The 18,486-nt window shown below is 36.5% G+C and overlaps 1 protein-coding gene across 2 annotated transcripts; it reads left to right on the forward strand.

Annotated features, from left to right (window-relative positions):
* The first annotated feature begins 14,313 nt into the window (after nt 1-14,313).
* atl (atlastin GTPase) lies at nt 14,314-18,486 on the forward strand. 2 transcript variants are annotated; one of them, XM_090180631.1, is made up of 10 exons: nt 14,314-14,391; nt 14,468-14,698; nt 14,753-15,002; nt 15,077-15,211; nt 15,276-15,581; nt 15,736-16,002; nt 16,088-16,366; nt 16,433-16,647; nt 17,365-17,431; nt 17,493-18,486. In XM_090180631.1, exons 3-10 carry the CDS (start codon nt 14,763-14,765, stop codon nt 17,694-17,696), a joined length of 1,713 nt encoding a protein of 570 aa, XP_090036757.1. In that variant the 5' UTR covers nt 14,314-14,391; nt 14,468-14,698; nt 14,753-14,762; the 3' UTR covers nt 17,697-18,486. The 2 variants fall into 2 exon arrangements, with proteins under 2 accessions (XP_090036757.1, XP_090036758.1); XM_090180632.1 differs by having other exon boundaries at nt 14,778-15,002.

An 18,486-nucleotide genomic window follows, 5' to 3' on the forward strand; every position in this document is an offset into this window, starting at 1 on the left:
TACTTTTAATAGAAAAGACTTGTGTTTTATGCTCGCGCCGGATCATATATGAGGTAAGAACTGCCTCAGCGTTGGGCCGTATTAATTCATAGCTCGGCCTCAAAGCGAGTATGTTAAAAATTCGAACTTGTTACGTGTGTGGAAATGTTGGAGCTCCGTCCAATTATTGGTAACAAGATGGAACCCAAGCTTATCCCCGATTGCCCTGTCAATAGGCCTTTCTATAAAGTCATTACGCTTGCCGAACTTGATTTAATGTATCGCTTTCGTCACGAGATATGTAGGAGTTCAGTTCAGTTTTGAAGGTTAGATCTTTATAAAAAGGGCGACTCGTCGAATTTTCTTATGGCTATCATAGTGAAACGTCACTTCTACGTCACGAGTGACGCGCCCAATACATCGAAACAAGAAGGCCAATGTTACTTGAGGTAAGTTGACGTATTTGTGAATATATGAACAAAATATAAGATAATTCAGATATATTTGACTAAATTGGATCAATTTCAATAAATTGAGTGAAACCGAAAAATTCAGTAAAATTTGGTAAATCTGAGTGAAATACGAGAAATATTCGACAATGTAAGTAAAAAAGGGTATATTTTAATTAATTTGGTTTAAATCGTCTAAATTGGACAAAGTCGATTAATTTGGGTAAATACTATTAATTTAATATATTACGGAAAATACGAGTGAAATTCGGTAATATAAAGTAAAGTTCGGTAAGTTATGACTAATTTGAGTAAATTCATCTAAATTGGACAAAGTTGATTAAATTGGGTAATAACTTATGGAGACTTTTTAAACTATATCGTTCAACCGTGGCGGCATCTGTCTCTAGTGGTGGCAACTATATTGCAATTGAATTTTTGCGCAAATCATATAACTTTACAAAATATAGATGGCGCTACCGCCCAATTATAAAGATGAATGTCGTAATTGTATTTCTAGCAGTATTCTTCCCAATTCAATGGTCGACTCTTTCCCGCCTTTTAATAGTCTTAAGAACCGACTTTATTTGAATGCTTATTTCCAACGCAAAACTGATCTAATTTTTAGATGCCGTGTTTTTCGAATACAAATAAGTTTGAAGTCAGAAAATAATCAAAATATCCCCGTTTCCTAAATATATATGGTCTGTTTCATAAACTTAATGTCGAATCCAATTAATAAATGTAAGGTCTAATTTAAGTCGGATAATGGTCGGCATACCGACCATAATAGACTTGTTCACTTTTCGTCAAAATAGGATTCTAGCGGCATTTTGGGTAACATTTGGCCAAATGAGTTTTTTTTACTAATTCGGACCTAATGAACACGGATTTCGATGTTGGCACTCCCGATTTTGGACCGGAAGCTCAGAATTCAAGATGGCGCCCAATATGGCAGACGTTATTCCGTAAATGCCGTTTTCAAGGTTATTTACGTCATAGAATGCGAAAAAAAATGTTTTAGACTGTTCAAGCAATTTATTAGCCCTGTACATAAATTTAAAATTCAAAATGGCATCCATGATGGCGAACATAATATGTTAATCCAAGAGCAACAAACACAAGGAGAACGCAGTTAGCCTTTAAACACGCTAACGCGGTCTTGTGTAGAAATTTCATTGGACGAACCTTTACGCTGCACGTTTTACGGAGAGGGGGAATGAAATTAATGAGTTTCCCCTTCCGACGGCAGCAGGCGCTAAAGCGTCTAACCAATGAAACATTTACACACGAAAATGTACGACTATTGACGGGTTGCATTCTCCTTGTGTGGGGTACTGTGTTTGTTGCTCCTAGACGTTAATTAACATAGGAAAATCGAAGATTCTAAGGGTCCCCCCTATGAAATATTTAAAATTTTCTAATGCTATTTTTTTATTAAAAAAGTGGTTAATTTTGGGCATATATAATTAAACTGGGTAAGTTTATGTAAAATGGGTAAATTTTGGTAAATGCAAGTAAGTTTTGAAAAATTAGCGATATTTTAAGAAATTGACATAATGTATGTGAATTGCCTACATTTGGGATAAAATAGGGCACTTTTACTTGAAATATCTAAAATTGGGTAAATTTATATTCTATGTCTAAATTTGCGTAGAATTAAAGAAAATATAGATGAAATATTGTAAATTTGGTAAATTTTTGGGAAAGTTATATAAATTCATAAAATTTTGGTAAAATTGATAGACATTTGTCAAAACTTTATAATTTTCTGTAAATTTGGTTAAAATTGTATAAATTGATGAAATTATTGTAAAATTCGGTAAATTCGTGTAATTTGGGTAAACTTTAGTAAATACGCGAAAAGGTAGAAAAGTCCTAAATAAAAAGATAAGCAAAAAAAACTAAATCCTCAACAAATTTAAAGTCATTTCAAAATGAATAACTCGTACTAGGAATCATGACCTCTACTTGGAATGCTTATCCTACCGTATAGCGTTTGGTAAGATCACTTTGATGGCTTTGACCCCGCCTACGAGACCAAAAATCCCCTTTGCGCGCGCTACCCTCTCACGTTGTTGGTTGTTAAGTTAACATAGTGACGTCAAAAAAACCGTCAGCCACATCGAGACGAAAATCTGCCACGATAAGCATTCCAAGTAGAGGTATGTATTTCTGCACGTAGCAATAGGTCTTCGAAAAAAATATGAAAACGAGAAAATCGGGTCAAATAGATCTTCGAGTCAAAAACTAATTTAGAAAAATTATAACCGACAGAATTTCCCCAAAGGTAAACCGCTTTGGCCATATTTGGGGCTCATCAATACCGTGCACGTAATCTGGCACGTGACTAACTAAACTGAAAAGAAAAACTAAGCCTAATCATTAAAAATTTCAAAACTGGTTGCGTAGCAACGTAAAGCCAAATAGGAGAATAAGATAATAAAATATACGAGAAGATAAAGATTAAGGGCCACACCGGGGTTTGAATTTGACCAGAAAAGGAATGGTCGTATCTGCTACCACGTGCTAAATATGGGCCGAATTTTTAAAACACCGGTGTGGCCCTTTAATGATGATGCTAAAACTGCTTAAAAACGCAGAAATGTAGAAAAGTCCGGAATTGATCAGACTGGGCATTTTTCTCAAAAACTACAAGAGTTAGAGTTTCAATTTATAGGGTATTATTTTTAACATGAGAATGCTTTATATTCAAATTTTTGGAAAAATCGGAAAATATTTTCACGTTTTAGAAATATTTATCTTAAATTAAAATCTTTTCGGTTAATGTTTTTGAACCGTAATATCCGAAGATTTTCTTCACTTGGGAACACGTGGAACGTTCACTCTTTTCTATTGCTTGTATAAGAGGTACAATATGGTACACAATGTCGTCTACACATCAATAACGCGGCTCTTTTATATTCCTCACTTTTTCCCTTTCCCGTCGAGAAACGCATTCTCGTTTAATTAGTTTATTTAATTTGGTAAATGTTTTGAATATAATTTTAAACTTGTCACATTTACTTATTTCAACATAGTTTGTACCAAAATATTGCGTAGGCACGCGAAAAAAGCGATTTCCGCGCCTTCGCCCTGTATTCAAATCTTATTAAATCTTATCGCCGAAATAAGTAGCCCAGTACACAATATTATGTCATTTTTTCCATGATTATCTATTTATTTTATGGAAAATTATAATATAAAACGGTTAAATAATTGCTTTAACAGTCTATAACAATGATTTTTTCATTCTACGACAAAAACAATCTTGAAAACGGCAAAAAACGGCCTCGGGAGTGAAAATATCGTAAGAAAACGTCCGCCATCTTGAATTCTGAGCTTCCGGTCCAAAATAGGGAGTGCCAACATCGAAATCCGTGTTCAGGAGGTCCGAATTAGTAAAAAAAAAACTCATTTGGCCAAATGTTACCCAAAATGCCGCTAGACTTGTTAAAATGACCACTTTCGAGAAAAGTGAACCAGTCTATAAATAGTCCCAAAAAAGGATTTACGGTTTTAGTGTCGAAAAACGTTCGGACATTTTTAGGTCGGCATTTGGTCGTCGACTATAAAGCGACTTTTCGACCGTACCCCGACCCTAAAACGACTTCATGTGCTACAGGGGCCTTGGCGCAAATCGAAAATGGCCGAAAATACCTTTTCCGCAGGGTTACCCCTTAATGATTGTTTCTTTACCGTCAAACCGTCGAATAGTAACTAAAACCAAAACTCAGTCTAGAGGCTTTGTGCTGCTGCTACGTTTCGATTACCATTGAGTAATTTTCGAAATTGTGGGATATCTGAATAATCTGACTAGACCAAAGTATGTCTTGAGACGTAACAACATGATAATTTTTATTGAATAATACGCGGATATTGTAAAATAATTTTTAAATCGACTAAACCAATCAAGGCTTGCTTTGCTACACTTTAGACCCAAATTATTTATAATTTACTGGGTGCTGTAGGGCTCACAACGGATTCTTTTGTGTAAGCAATACTATATATATAACGGCTTTTACTATGTAATTTTTATTCAATTTCGGTTCGGTTAGGTTAGCTTTGGGTAAGTTAGGTTTAGATTAGGTTTTCTGATAAGCCTATACAAGAGTGGCAGCTCGATATTCAGGAAATAGGCATAGTACACTCCATACAAAATTTATATCGCCGTGTACCTTACAGCACTCAGTAAAGTTTGGGGGAAAAGGTGTAGAATTTCCCAAATCCAAAAATGCACGGCAAATTCATTTAAAAAAATAAAATTACCTTAAAAATCATAGTATTTCTTTTGCGAAAATACTGTTACCTGCTCCATAGAATTAGGCCTCCCACCCTTGAACTTGTTATTATAGCATAAAGATTCAAATAAGAATTCTTTATTGTAGTCGCATATTTTGTAAAATATACTTTCCTTTTTCGAATTCGTTTTAATAATTCACTTCAATAACAACTACCTGGAAATTTAATGTTGTTATTCCTACTAAAGTAAAAACTATATATCACACGCAGCGCTGTTAGACATACCATAATTATGATACAAATCAACAATTTTAGGTGAAAATTTGGGTTGTACCATAATTTTAGCGATGTACCATATGGTACGCTTATTTACAATAATTTTGATAGACTGTACTAAAATTTTAAATATTTTTTTAAAGAGTATCATATTCTCAAAAAATTTCGATTTCAATAACAAAGTCATTGCACGCTTTTACTTTCTGGTGTTCTGAACACCGTGTTCAGCCCCGCTTTCTCGTAACGGCTGCGGTAGCACTGCACTAGGCAGGTTTGCAACTTAGTCCTCTCCAAGGTTCGTAGAGAAAAATACACTGAGTCCTCTCTTGAGTCTTCTCTTTCAACCTATTAAAAATTAATAACAACTGATATATCACATAAACATAATCGTCCTAATTAAGTAACATAATAAACATTATCATCCTAATTAAGTAACATAATAAACATTATCATCCTAATTAAGTAACATAATAAACATTATCATCCTAATTAAGTAACATAATAAACATTATCATCCTAATTAAGTAACATAATAAACATTATCATCCTAATTAAGTAACATAATAAACATTATCATCCTAATTAAGTAACATACTAAACATTATCATCCTAATTAAATAACATAATAAACATTATCATCCTAATTAAGTAACATAATAAACATTATCATCCTAAGTAACATAATAAAACTTATCATCCTGAGTAAAATAATGAACATTATTATCCTAAGTAGCATAATAAACATTATCATCCTAAGTAACATAGCAAACATTATCATCCTAAGTAACATAATAAACATTATCATGCTAATTAAGTAACATAATAAACATTATCATCCTAAGTAACATAACAAACATTACCATCCTAAGTAACATAATAAACATTATAATCCTAATTAAGTAACATAATAAACATTATCATCCTAATTAAGTAACATAATAAACATTATCATCCTAAGTAACATAATACACATTAACAACCTAAGTAACATAGCAAACATTATCATCCTAAGTAACATAATAAACATTATCATCCTAATTAAGTAACATAATAAACATTATCATCCTAATTAAGTAACATAATAAACATTATCATCCTAATTAAGTAACATAATAACCATTATCATCCTAAGTAACATAATAAAACTTATCATCCTGAGTAAAATAATGAACATTATCATCCTAAGTAGCATAATAAACATTATCATCCTAAGTAACATAGCAAACATTATCATCCTAAGTAACATAATAAACATTATCATCCTAATTAAGTAACATAATAAACATTATCATCCTAAGTAACATAATAAACATTATCATCCTAAGTAACATAGCAAAAATTACCATCCTAAGTAACATAATAAACATTATCATCCTAATTAAGTAACATAATAAACATTATCATCCTAATTAAGTAACATAATAAACATTATCATCCTAATTAAGTAACATAATAACCATTATCATCCTAAGTAACATAATAAAACTTATCATCCTGAGTAAAATAATAAACATTATCATCCTAATTAAGTAACATAATAACCATTATCATCCTAAGTAACATAATAAAACTTATCATCCTGAGTAAAATAATGAACATTATCATCCTAAGTAACATAATAACCATTATCATCCTAATTAAGTAACATAATAAACATTATCATCCTAAGTAACATAATACACATTAACATCCTAAGTAACATAGCAAACATTATCATCCTAAGTAACATAATAAACATTATCATCCTAATTAAGTCACATAATAAACATTATCATCCTAAGTAACATAATAAACATTATCATCCTAAGTAACATAACAAACATTATCATCCTAAGTAACATAACAAACATTACCATCCTAAGTAACATAATAAACATTATCATCCTAATTAAGTAACATAATAAACATTATCATCCTAATTAAGTAACATAATAAACATTATCATCCTAAGTAACATAACAAACATTTTCATCCTAAGTAACATAATAAACATTATCATCCTAAGTAACATAATAAACATTATCATCCTAAGTAACATGTAGATATAATAAAATTTATTGAACAGGAAAAGAAAGTTTACATTTATTGCGCCCTGCCTTAGTAGGGAATGGAGATATTATTAAATACCATAAAAGTTACACAAAAATAGGAATTCAGCAATGACAAAGGAATGGCGATCAATATGGCATAAGGTACACTTAGGAAAAGTAAGATATAATTTTTTTTTTTCGTTTTATACAACTATATACATGAAAGATATTTACCAACCGTAAAACTTATGTCGAGCCGACTTTTAAAGGCAGAACTAGAGGATTTAATCTTAATTAGGGAAGGGAGGGCATTCCATGAGTTTACTACTCGCTGTGTGAAGAAAACACGGCGCGAGGTACAAGCATTACGCTCCTTACGTATCGTAGGAGCTTTCCTGCCCGTCCAGCGAATGGTAAAGAAGGAGGTGGCCGGGACATCATACAACTCATAAATCAGTTTGAAGGCCTCAACCAAATCAGTTCGTAGACGCCAATTCGAAAGGGAGTTAAGGGACAAAAGACCAAGGCGCTCAAGACGTTCAGGGTAAGACAGAGAACGAAGGCCAGAGATGATCTTGGTGGCCTTACGTTGCACTCTCTCAAGCCTCTCAATATCCTTTACCAGGTGAGGGGACCAAATACTCGAACAATAATCGAGATGCGAACGGACATAAGATTGATATAACACCTTAAAGGACTTGATAGATAAATGGGAAAACGAACGTTTTAAAACATACAGGGCACGTAGGCCGCGGGAAGAAGCCACCCGACTGTGAGTGGTGCCCAAAATTTTTCCATCCAACATGACGCCAAGGTCACGAACAATTTCACTGGCCTTGATGACCCGACCCCCCAACCGGTACTGGAAAAGGGGATTTTTAGGACCACAATGGAGGACCGTGGATTTATCAGGGTTAAAACTCATCCCATTTGTTGAGGCCCAGGAGTCCAAAGCGTTTAAGTCACTTTGCAACAATAGACAATCGTGGGATAATTTTATTTCGCGCCCAAGTTTGGAGTCATCGGCAAACAGCCTAATAAAAGACTCCCTAATAGCTAACGGGATATCATTGATATATATATATATATATATATGACGAACAATGTAGGTACTAACACTGAACCCTGAGGAACACCACTATTAACGGGACACCAGGAGGAAACGACATCCCCTAGTGTCACGCGTTGAACCCTCTCGTCAAGAAAATTAGCTATCCAGTTTATTAGCAAAGGGGGGACTTCGAGTAGTTCTAATTTACGGATAAGGAGGGAATGAGGAACGGTATCGAAGGCTTGACGCAGATCGAGATATATCAGGTCTACAGATTCACCTAAAAGCAGGGCCGGCTCAAGAAATTTTTTTCACCCGGGCAAGGGGGATTTTTGGCGCCCCTCTCATTTTGAGGCTAAATTAAACTACCCCCCCCCCCGTAAAAACATTACCGTGTCCATGTTATAAATTTACCGTTTTCATAACAATAAATAATCTCTTTCTAAATTCTTTGTGTAAACATATTTAATACCTTCTTTATGGTACATGGTCATTTTACATGGAGTTTGAAACACTAGGTAAGGTGGCAAGACTAGTATACCTTAAGTACTTTACTTATAATGTCCATGCTGAATAGGATTATCGTTAATATATAGGTTGTCCTAATTTGATCGGCCCAGGCGTTTATAAGAAAGGACCCTTTTCTTTTGGAATTTTCAGAAAAATCGTTAAATTTTTCACCGTTTTGAAATTTTTATTTTTTGAACGATAATTATAATTATTGTTGAGAGGGGGCGGGGCGGCATGAATGCCCAGCCATGCACTTCGACCCTAGGTCCATTGTTCTCCCCTGACCTATGACTTAGAAAAGTCCTATCTCCGACACAAACCTTAAGATACTTTTGGCTGGCATATTAAAGAAGTCGTTAGTTTCCAATTGATGCATCCCAAGATGCTCTAGCCTTTGAGCCGCATAAAAATCGCAGCTACAGAGAACGTGAGAGGCACTCTCCTCCTCGGCCTTGCAGGCCCTACATAGTGGGTCATCGCTGATACCAATAAGATTTAAATGTCTGTTGAGCTGGCAGTGACCTGTAAGCAGGCCAGTAACCCACCTTATACTAGATTTTGAGAGCGAAAGCAGTTCTTTCGCCCTTTGCCTAGAGGGGCCAGGAATAAACTCCTTAGCCAGAGCTCAAGTTGATGGTTAGTCATGTACTTGGAAACCAGGCTGCGTATCAAGCCACGGGGGATAGGGACAGCAGGTTCTGGCCCACAGAACCCAGCCGTCGCACCCTCCCTGGCCAAGATGTCAGCCTTTTCATTCCCATGATACACCTTATGTCCTGGGACCCAATAAAGTTGAACCTTATTAAGCGTACCGAGATTGAAAAGGAGATCCAAGCAGCTAAGAACCAGTCTGGAAGAAACACTAGACTGGTTTAGAGCTTTTAAAGCAGCCTGGCTATCCGAACAAATTTGGATAACTTTCCCGCGATAGTTCTTCTTAAGACAGAAGTCAACACAGAAGCAGATAGCAGAAATCTCTGCCTTAAAGACACTTGCATAAATCCCAAGGCTCTCGTAGAAGCCGTATTTGGTCGTTAGGCAGTTCATCCCTGCGCCCGCACCTAAATGGGTTTTAGACCCATCGGTGAAATAGACAACTTCCCCTCTGGTACCGAGGGTAACATTTGACCATTCTGTGCGGCTAGGGAAGTTCACGCCGAAAGGCTTACTAAAACGAAGTTTAGCAGCCATGTTGTCAGAACCCATTGAAAGAACAGGTAACCGACTGGAAATATCTCTAAAAAGCGTAGTGTGGCTCTTTTCCCAACTATTGGCCATCCACCACCCGTTTTGGTTTAGCCTATAGGCACCAAAAGTAGCAGCTTCCTCTATAAACAAATGTAGAGGAAGAATATTCAGTAGAATTTCTAGAGAAGCAGTTGAGGCTGTTCTCATAGCTCCTGTTTTGCCAACGCAAGCTAGCCTTTGAAGAGTGCGCAGTTCTGACTGCACCGTTTTAAGAGTAACCCTTGGCCACCAGACTACAGCTGCATAGGACAGTATAGTATTGAACGATAGGTGGTAGACGAAAATTTTCAATCAACAAGTTGTAGAGCGTACTCGAACACCATTAATGAAATTGGTTTGGTCAAAAACGGACAATTTTTCATTGAAATAATACGTCATGAAAAAAACCAAGTTGGTACTACCCAAAAAGGTTTACGACTCATGAAAAAGAAAGAGAAACCTATCTAATTTGAAATGATCGTATGTTGGTAAAGATAAAAATAGGGACTGCTTTTTAAGCCAAATCATTTTAAATCTTTTTTTAGAGAAAATACAATTTACATAGTAGATCAATTCCAGAATTCACGCGTCTTATTTGGGGCAAGAATGTTGCAAGAAGTCCACGAAACCGTCTAATTTATGCCAACTGAATTTCCCACGTGTTTTTTATTTTGCACTACTCTGTCGCTTAAAGTGTGGTTCCATTTTATTATTTAAAGAGACAGCTTCGTTTTAAAATTATTCTCTGAACGTACTCCAGTAAAATAAAAAGATGCCTCGTTATACCTGTGAACAGCGGTCCAGGATGGTCGAATTATACTACGGAGATGGTCAACGAAATGTACTTGAATTGAGTCGATTATTTCAAATGTTGTATCCTGACAGTGTGTCAGAATTTATAGCCCGGTGTACCTACACCTCCGACTTCGGTCAAGTTTGGGCTGGAAACTGAGCTTCGGGCCACCCTAACGGAGATGGTCGGTGCAAACTGGCCACCTCGGCGGATTGGGTAGCCTGGTGTGGGGTGGCGGGCCTCCATATGAGGGCACGGTGGTCCTGTTTCCTGGCCTTTTGGAGCACACCGGGATCTACGGTGCCAGTTGTGCCGGGTTATGTGGACTGCTGTGTTCCCGTCGTTCCCCTTTAGGAGCTCTCTCCAAAGGGTATGACCTACGTAGGTAGGTTGTCAGCTGGAGTTGTTGCTATAGCATCCACTCTTAATCCCACCACTGTGTGCGAAGTGAGAATTGGTCAACCCATTGCCGCACCTTTAGCTGGGTTGAGTGGCTTGCATCAAAGGTGCGACCATCATTAGTAGGGTACTACTACCCATGCTGGATTTGTCACCTGTCCGGGCTTTGGGACGCTGGCGTAGGGCACTATGATGATAGGCCTCTGGAGGTATGGCCCCTGTTACTAGGTACACCGGGCTAAAAATTCTGGCACACTTCTATTCTTGTAGTATCGCCCAACCACTTTTTCTTCTTATTATTATTATATACCCTGGTTTATAATGTTAATACCAGAAAAATGCTTCATCCGTCAGAATTGCAAAATAAATTAGTAGCAAAAAAACGTTCATCGACGATGTTGGACATTTTGGTTGGGAAAACGATTTGTATTTCTAATTAGCTAAAGATTTTCAAATTATGTTACGCTTTCATTAAAAAAATTATAAACAAATCCAATTCTTGGTAAACAAAAAAGGCGCACAACTCAATTTCGGCGCCCCTCTCGAACCGGCGCCCCGGGCAATTGCCCGGGTTGCCCGGCCCTTGAGCCGCCCCTGCCTAAAAGATTCGTAAAACACGAACGTCGCCGAAGAAACCCATGCTGGTCCGGAGGAAAAACCACGAGAAGATAAAAAAGAAACAAGAGAATCTCTAACGCGCGTCTCTAACTGTTTACAAGGAATGCACGGCAAACTTATACCCCGAAAGGTGTCAACTGAGGAGGAAGTGGGGGATTTACGGAGTGCTGTAACATTGGCCTGTTTCCATATGGCGGTTAGCCTACCAGATTCGAGCGATTGGGGAGAAGCTATGATGCATGCGCCTTCGCGTAATAGGCGTGGATGAAGGTTGTCAGGGCCAGGAGACTCGTGAATAGGTAAACGGTCAAGGTAATGGCGAATAGAGGTATAAGTGATACCAAAGTTGGATAGAGAAAAATCTACGCTATTTAGAGACTGATTTAGATAAATCCCTGAAGCAAAGTCTCCGAGGTAGACGGCTTCCAAGTGGGGTTCGGGTGTAAAAACGGATTTAAAGAAGTCATTAAGCGCCTCAACTATGGCCTTCGGCTCACGGAGTGTATCACCTTCGAGAGTTTCGACTAGAAAAAGAGACTTTTTTGGTTTAAGGGAACAAGAGACGTGAGCATATAAGGCCTTTGGATTGTTGGGAATCTCATCAACGAGACGAGCTTTGTATTTGAATTTTGACGCATAAATATGCTTGGTTAGAGCATTACGGCGAGTAGCAAACTCATGGCGAAGTGCTATAGTAGGGGAAGCACGAAATGCCCGGAACGCTCTACGCTTGGCCCAAATGAGAGACTCAGTATCTGACGTCCACCATGGTTCCTTACGGAGCACCGAGCGACGTGAGGGTCGGACAGTTATCAGGGGGACACTTTCCTGTCACGCTTCAAAAACAAGGCTCAAAAACAAATTGACCTTGGAATCGAGAGAGGGACGGTGAGAGATATTACGGGGAATATCCCAATCAAATGTGAGAATTAAATCTAGGAGGGAGGGGACATTATTGCCACGGTGACGGGTAGGACTAGTAATATGTTGGCGCAATTTACAACTATATACAGTGTTGAGAAGACGAGCCTCAATAGAACGCACACCTTTGGTAGTAGTGAAAGAAGGCCAATCAATTATTGATTGGCTATTATAGCCGGAGCATTAAAATCGCCTAACACAATAAGGCTGTCCGCTAACTTGCTGGCCCTCTCCACCGTTCCCACGAGCTTCTTGAAAAAGTCAGTCGGTGAGTTGGGACTACGGTAACAACACAATATAAGGGTACGTTCAGCAGAGCTCATCGGACTCACCGATTACTAATCGGTGACATCGGTTTCCTACTGTACGCTTTTTCGCGTTTCCGGTTTTGACGTCACGATAGTCATCGGTTACTCACCGAAGTCATCGGCTGGAAGAGTCGGTTTTTCCGATGACTGACGTCATTTCTGACGTAAAACTACTATAAAAGCTACGGCATTTTAAAAAACACCGATGACTGAATAAAAGCGTTCAGCAACTTACGACGTCATTATGAAGAAAAAGCTCATCGATGAAAAATATCAAATCCATCGGGTTTTTTTCCGTTGACTGCTGCTGAACGTAGCCCATGAATTAAGGAGGAAGCAATTTTAAATTGACAAGCTAAGATATTCGGGGAGGTAAGGGAGCGATTGAGAGAAACGGCAAGCCACGGACGACAGTACAATATACATCCACCACATTTGGTGAAGTCACAGTCAACTCTAAACGCGTCGTAACCATCGATATGAAAAGGTTCAGGGCTCATATCTTTCCGAAGCCAAGTTTCAGTGATAGCTATGAGATCGGGGACGCGTTCCCAGGCGAGTAAGCGTAGTTCAGACAGTTTGCTCAGTAACGAGCCAGTGTTCGTGGAGAGAAAGTTCAAAGATCCACTAGTTGTAGGGATGAACGGAGAGGCGCCAGGATTTAAAACCGATATATATTATTATCCTAAGTAACATAATAAACATTATCATCCTAAGTAACATAATAAACATTATCATCCTAAGTAACATAATAAACATTATCATCCTAAGTAACATGTAGATATTATGATCCTAAGTAACATATTAGCAGAACGGATAAAGGGGAAATGTGACACTGCCCATCTCTACAATTCTTTACCGTTGTAAAAACCGTCCGACCGACCTCGAATTTCGTGATATTTTTGATTGGCTAACAAGCATATGTCGTAATGGTGACGTATGATGTCGTCAGATACGGGTAGCTCACGTGACGTGAAGTGAAAAAGGAGTTATGTTTCCATTTTTTTTTAAATGGCCGACTTTCATGTCGCAAAAGCGGCGAATCTGAATAAATCTGTTCAAGTAAATTTAAAGGGACTTTCAAGAGACCCTCTAGTCAATTTAAAATACGTCATTCGGTCGCCGTTCGTTGTGAAGCCAAAGTTACGACCGAATGACGTATTTCAAATCGACTAGGTCTTTCTTGAAAGTCCCTTTAACTACGCGGGATAATCTCTCTAGCCTTTAGCCAACCACAGCTCTTGGAACTATGTTTTTGTTTGGTAGTAAATTGGTTTAAAAAGTTAAATATATGTACTTTCGCCATTTTTTCGCCTCTTTTCGAGGTTGGTAGAACTAGTGAAACCTTGTGTCACCCTTCTCCTTCTGATATTAAGTATTATGCTCATAAGTAACATAATACTATTAATGATACATATGGGGCTTTATTGACTTATGGTCTTAAAATTTTTGTTATGTAGTTTCGTCCCATTAAATTTGGCCGCGGTTCCCGGATCATTATCATCAACCAATGAAATTGATTTGTGTGATGAAGAACCACAACGGCAAGTTGAAGGAGAGAGAGAGAGGCACCAGCAGCCGCCAGCAGGTTGTTGTACCTTACTTGTTGTTTTTTTTATTGTTATAATTATTTGAAATAGTTTTAATATTCTTTGAATTTTTAGGTTCGTTACTTGGGAAAAGTGGTTTTGCGTTTCATAAAATTTTTATGTAAAATGAAAAAGCTGTGTAGATAGTATTAATTTATTTTAGCGGGCCTTGGTCAAAATAACATTGAGATAAGCCAAGTCTTATTATCAATTTTGCCACCTGTCTACATGCGCACGTACATTTAGCCTTGGAAAACTACAAAACGATATATTTAAAGCGAAAATATTTACATAGTTAATTCCAAGGTATTGATAAATAAATCGCCTTTTATTGTTATAAAATCTTACGTGTGGCTATAGTATAGATTTTATGCAAACATTCAAGATGTCTGTGGAAGATACCTTGAAATTTCCTGAAAAAGGACAACCTGTTCAGATTGTTACAACTGGGCCTGATCACACCTTTGAACTCAATGTTGAAGCTTTAGAGGCTCTTTTACTTCAAGAGAACGTCAAGGATAAGAAAGTTGTCATTGTTTCTGTCGCCGGCGCCTTTAGGAAAGGAAAGTCATTTTTACTAGACTTTTTTCTACGGTATATGTCAGTGCAAGTTAGTATTCACTTTAAACTTATTTGGATCCCAGATATAATAGTTGAGAAATTAAAAAAACTATTCCAAATTAGGGTGATCCGGACTGGATGGGTGATGATGCAACTCCTTTAACTGGTTTTTCGTGGAGGGGTGGTTCGGAAAGGGAGACAACGGGGATATTGATGTGGAGCAAAGTGTTTTTAGTGCCAGCACCTGAAGGCGAACAGGTAAGTTTCTTGGAAGCTTTGTTAAAATAGGAACCAGCTGATACTTACGTAAATACCCTTGTAGATTGCCGTTCTCTTTATGGATACCCAAGGTGCCTTTGATAGCGAGTCAACCGTCCGAGACTGTGCCACAGTTTTTGCATTGAGTACCATGATATCTTCCGTCCAAGTGTACAATCTGAGCCAAAATATTCAAGAAGACGACCTACAACATTTGCAACTTTTCACGGAATACGGTCGCCTGGCTTTAGAAACCTCAACGGAAAAACCTTTCCAAAAGTTAATATTTTTAGTACGAGATTGGAGCTTTCCTTATGAGGCTGAATATGGGTTTGATGGTGGAGATAAAATTCTGGACAAGAGATTAAAGGTAAATTTTTTCATTTAACTTTTCTTAAATCATGGGCCTTGAAGGCCTCTCAGTTTGAAGTACCTAGTAATTTCTCAACTAAAACTAGTTTTTTTCTGATTTTTTTTTGCATTGAAAGTTAACCTATGTATGCTTCATTTTCTATTTTGCTTAGATATCTGAAAGACAACATTCGGAACTTCAACAATTACGACGTCATATCAGATCTTGTTTCACGTCTATTGGTTGCTTTCTGCTCCCTCATCCTGGTCTGAAAGTGGCAACTCATCCCCAATTTGATGGAAGACTCTCTGATATTGAGTCAGATTTCAAATCACAATTGCGCGTATTAATACCAGCATTGCTCCAACCACAAAATTTAGTGCCCAAAGAAATTAATGGACGTCCCATCACTGCCATGGAATTAGTGGAATACTTTAAGGTATATATGCAAAAAAAAATTCAGTTCTTACCTTTAAAGCCAAAAAAGGATAAATTATTCGATTTTAATTGGGCTCTTATCTCAGGTCTATATGACCATATACCAAGGAAACGAACTTCCCGAACCAAAGTCGATGCTCGAAGCCACAGCTGAAGCTAATAATTTAGCTGCTGTAGCCAGCGCTAAGGAATATTACTCTGCAGCTATGGAGAAAGTTTGTGGGGGTGACAGGCCTTTTGTTAGGTTTCAACGTTTGGTGGAAGAGAATGCTCAGTACAAAGAAGAAGCTATAGAAATTTTTGATTCGAGAAGAAAAATGGGAGGTGAAGAATTTTCGATGAAATATAAGGAAAAGTTGGAGAAGGTAAATTGTAGATAATGTGGCGATTACCTCGATATCGAGAATTAATATGAACATTGTCCCTTTTAGGAGCTGGAAGAAATGTTCACAAGTTTAAGTAAACAAAATGACTGCAAAAATATAAGATGGGCTGCCAAAACTCCTAGTTGTCTCGTAGTTATTATCGTTGCCTTTTACATATTGTCAACTTTCTTCGGCTTTTTTGGTGCCTACTCAATGGCCAATTTCTCTAATATGCTTATGGGATTTGGTTTCGTCACGTTGATGCTCTGGGGTTACATCAGGTACATTTTCAACATAAGTATAGTAATAATAACCATAAGTACAACATTTTTTGTCCAAGCATTTTGTTCCTACTACAACATGTCCGTCGCCACTGATAATTTACAAATTAGTAGAAAGATTAGAAATAGGTGTTTCTATAAAATACGGGATGTTACGTGTAAATGTTTTTTTCTACGTCACTAACTATAGTTATTGAAGATATAGAGCACATGTTGGAGTCGATAAAGATTTGGAAAACGCTCGTGCTAATAAAGTACTAATAAGCTTAAGCTTGTGATGCGAAGAAAAACATTTTATACTTTGAATTTTTTTGTTTTATTTTATGGAAAAACCTATTTTTAATTTAGCTGATTAATTTATAACATGATTTATATCTCTAATTAAAAAATATTACCTTTAAATATGAAGCCAGTGGTTTTCTTTTTAGTAATTAATATTACATTCCAATTCATCATTTAATCAGTAATTGTCAATTCGAAGATGTTTTAAATTTCACTAAGCATTGCCTCAAAACTGTAAGCAAGACTATTACATTTCTCTATTTAGTTCACAAAGCGGCTAATTAATTACTGATATTTTGATATTTTTTGACCTAACTGAAGAAAATATATAGTAAAGAAGATGTACTTAAATATCATATCATACATATTTTGTTACTAGCGCTTTTAGTAAATTAAATGTTGGTGTTAAATAGCATATTTTATTTCCTTATTTAGGTATAGTGGAGAATTTGTAGAAATTGGAGAACAAATTGATACATACGTCAACTTAATCTGGATTCACGTATGTTTGATACTTTGCCGTGACAGTTTGGTTCAAATTGTGAAACTTAATTTTTACACAGGCTTTGAAACCTGTATATAAAATATTGGTACCTAAGCCAGAAAATGCTCAAATGATGGAAGGTGAAGAAATGGAAGATTCAAATGATAATATTGTTCGACCCGTCATGTCTCGAAGTCTCTCGAATAAGAGACTAACTCGAATGTCATCAACGAGTTCAACTAATTCGACTAGTTCTCTGAATGGCAAATATAAAGCCTCTTAACCCTTAATTTAGGTCTTCAAAATTATTTTAACAGTACTCTTATTATTTACCCGTTAAATTTTCAAGTCAACCTACTCTTCCATAGCATGGCAAGATGAGCAGTAAGAATCGTATTTGTATTCAGTTAATCAATTTCTTTTTTTTTAGTTTAGATTTAAACGGAGTTAATACTTTTTTGGGTTTATTTTTAACTTTCAATTCTTCAACACGTACCTTTCTATATCTAGATTATGGCCTTAATGTATTTGTTGCAAAAAATTGTAGAGAAAAGGTTTTAGCTTGACTGTATAACTATGGTGGTTGACTGATGTTAAATCATCTAAAGGAACTTTTGTGACATTTCTTTGACTGAGCAATTACAAATGAAAAAGATGTTAATCTCTAACAGCTCTTGAGATTAACTATCAATTAACTTTCCTCCTTTCAACATTTTTTCCAAGCTCAAACTTCAACTTTTTAATTCATAATCGTAAAATCTTTTTGGTGTTTCCGTATTACTTATGTAACACTCTTTTAACTATGCAAATAATTCTTTTTTAGACAGTTACACAAAAAAAAGCCCATTTGTGATATGACAATTAACTCCGATCAAAAAGACTAATAATAACCAAAAAATACTACGTTAAGATTTTGATCTACGATTGATTTGACTATTATTATTATTTTCGTTACTTTTTATTATTATTCGAGTTAGTGAAATAACCTAGAAGCTGGCCATATCTTATATAAAAGCCATAAACTATTTTGTTTATGGATCAGAGGGGGATATAAACAGGATTTTATAAAATTT

Source organism: Leiobunum rupestre, chromosome 7, assembly GCF_980474605.1.
Source record: "Leiobunum rupestre chromosome 7, qqLeiRupe1.1.hap1, whole genome shotgun sequence".
Classification (NCBI taxonomy): Eukaryota; Metazoa; Arthropoda; class Arachnida; order Opiliones; family Sclerosomatidae; genus Leiobunum; species Leiobunum rupestre.

Coding starts and splice junctions, on each gene's coding strand:
- atl (XM_090180631.1), top strand. CDS start 14,763: ATGCAAACATTCAAGATGTCTGTGGAAGATACCTTGAAATTTCCTGAA. Junction 15,212..15,275: donor CAGCACCTGAAGGCGAACAG/GTAAGTTTCTTG, acceptor ATACCCTTGTAG/ATTGCCGTTCTCTTTATGGA. Junction 16,648..17,364: donor ATGCTCTGGGGTTACATCAG/GTACATTTTCAA, acceptor TTCCTTATTTAG/GTATAGTGGAGAATTTGTAG.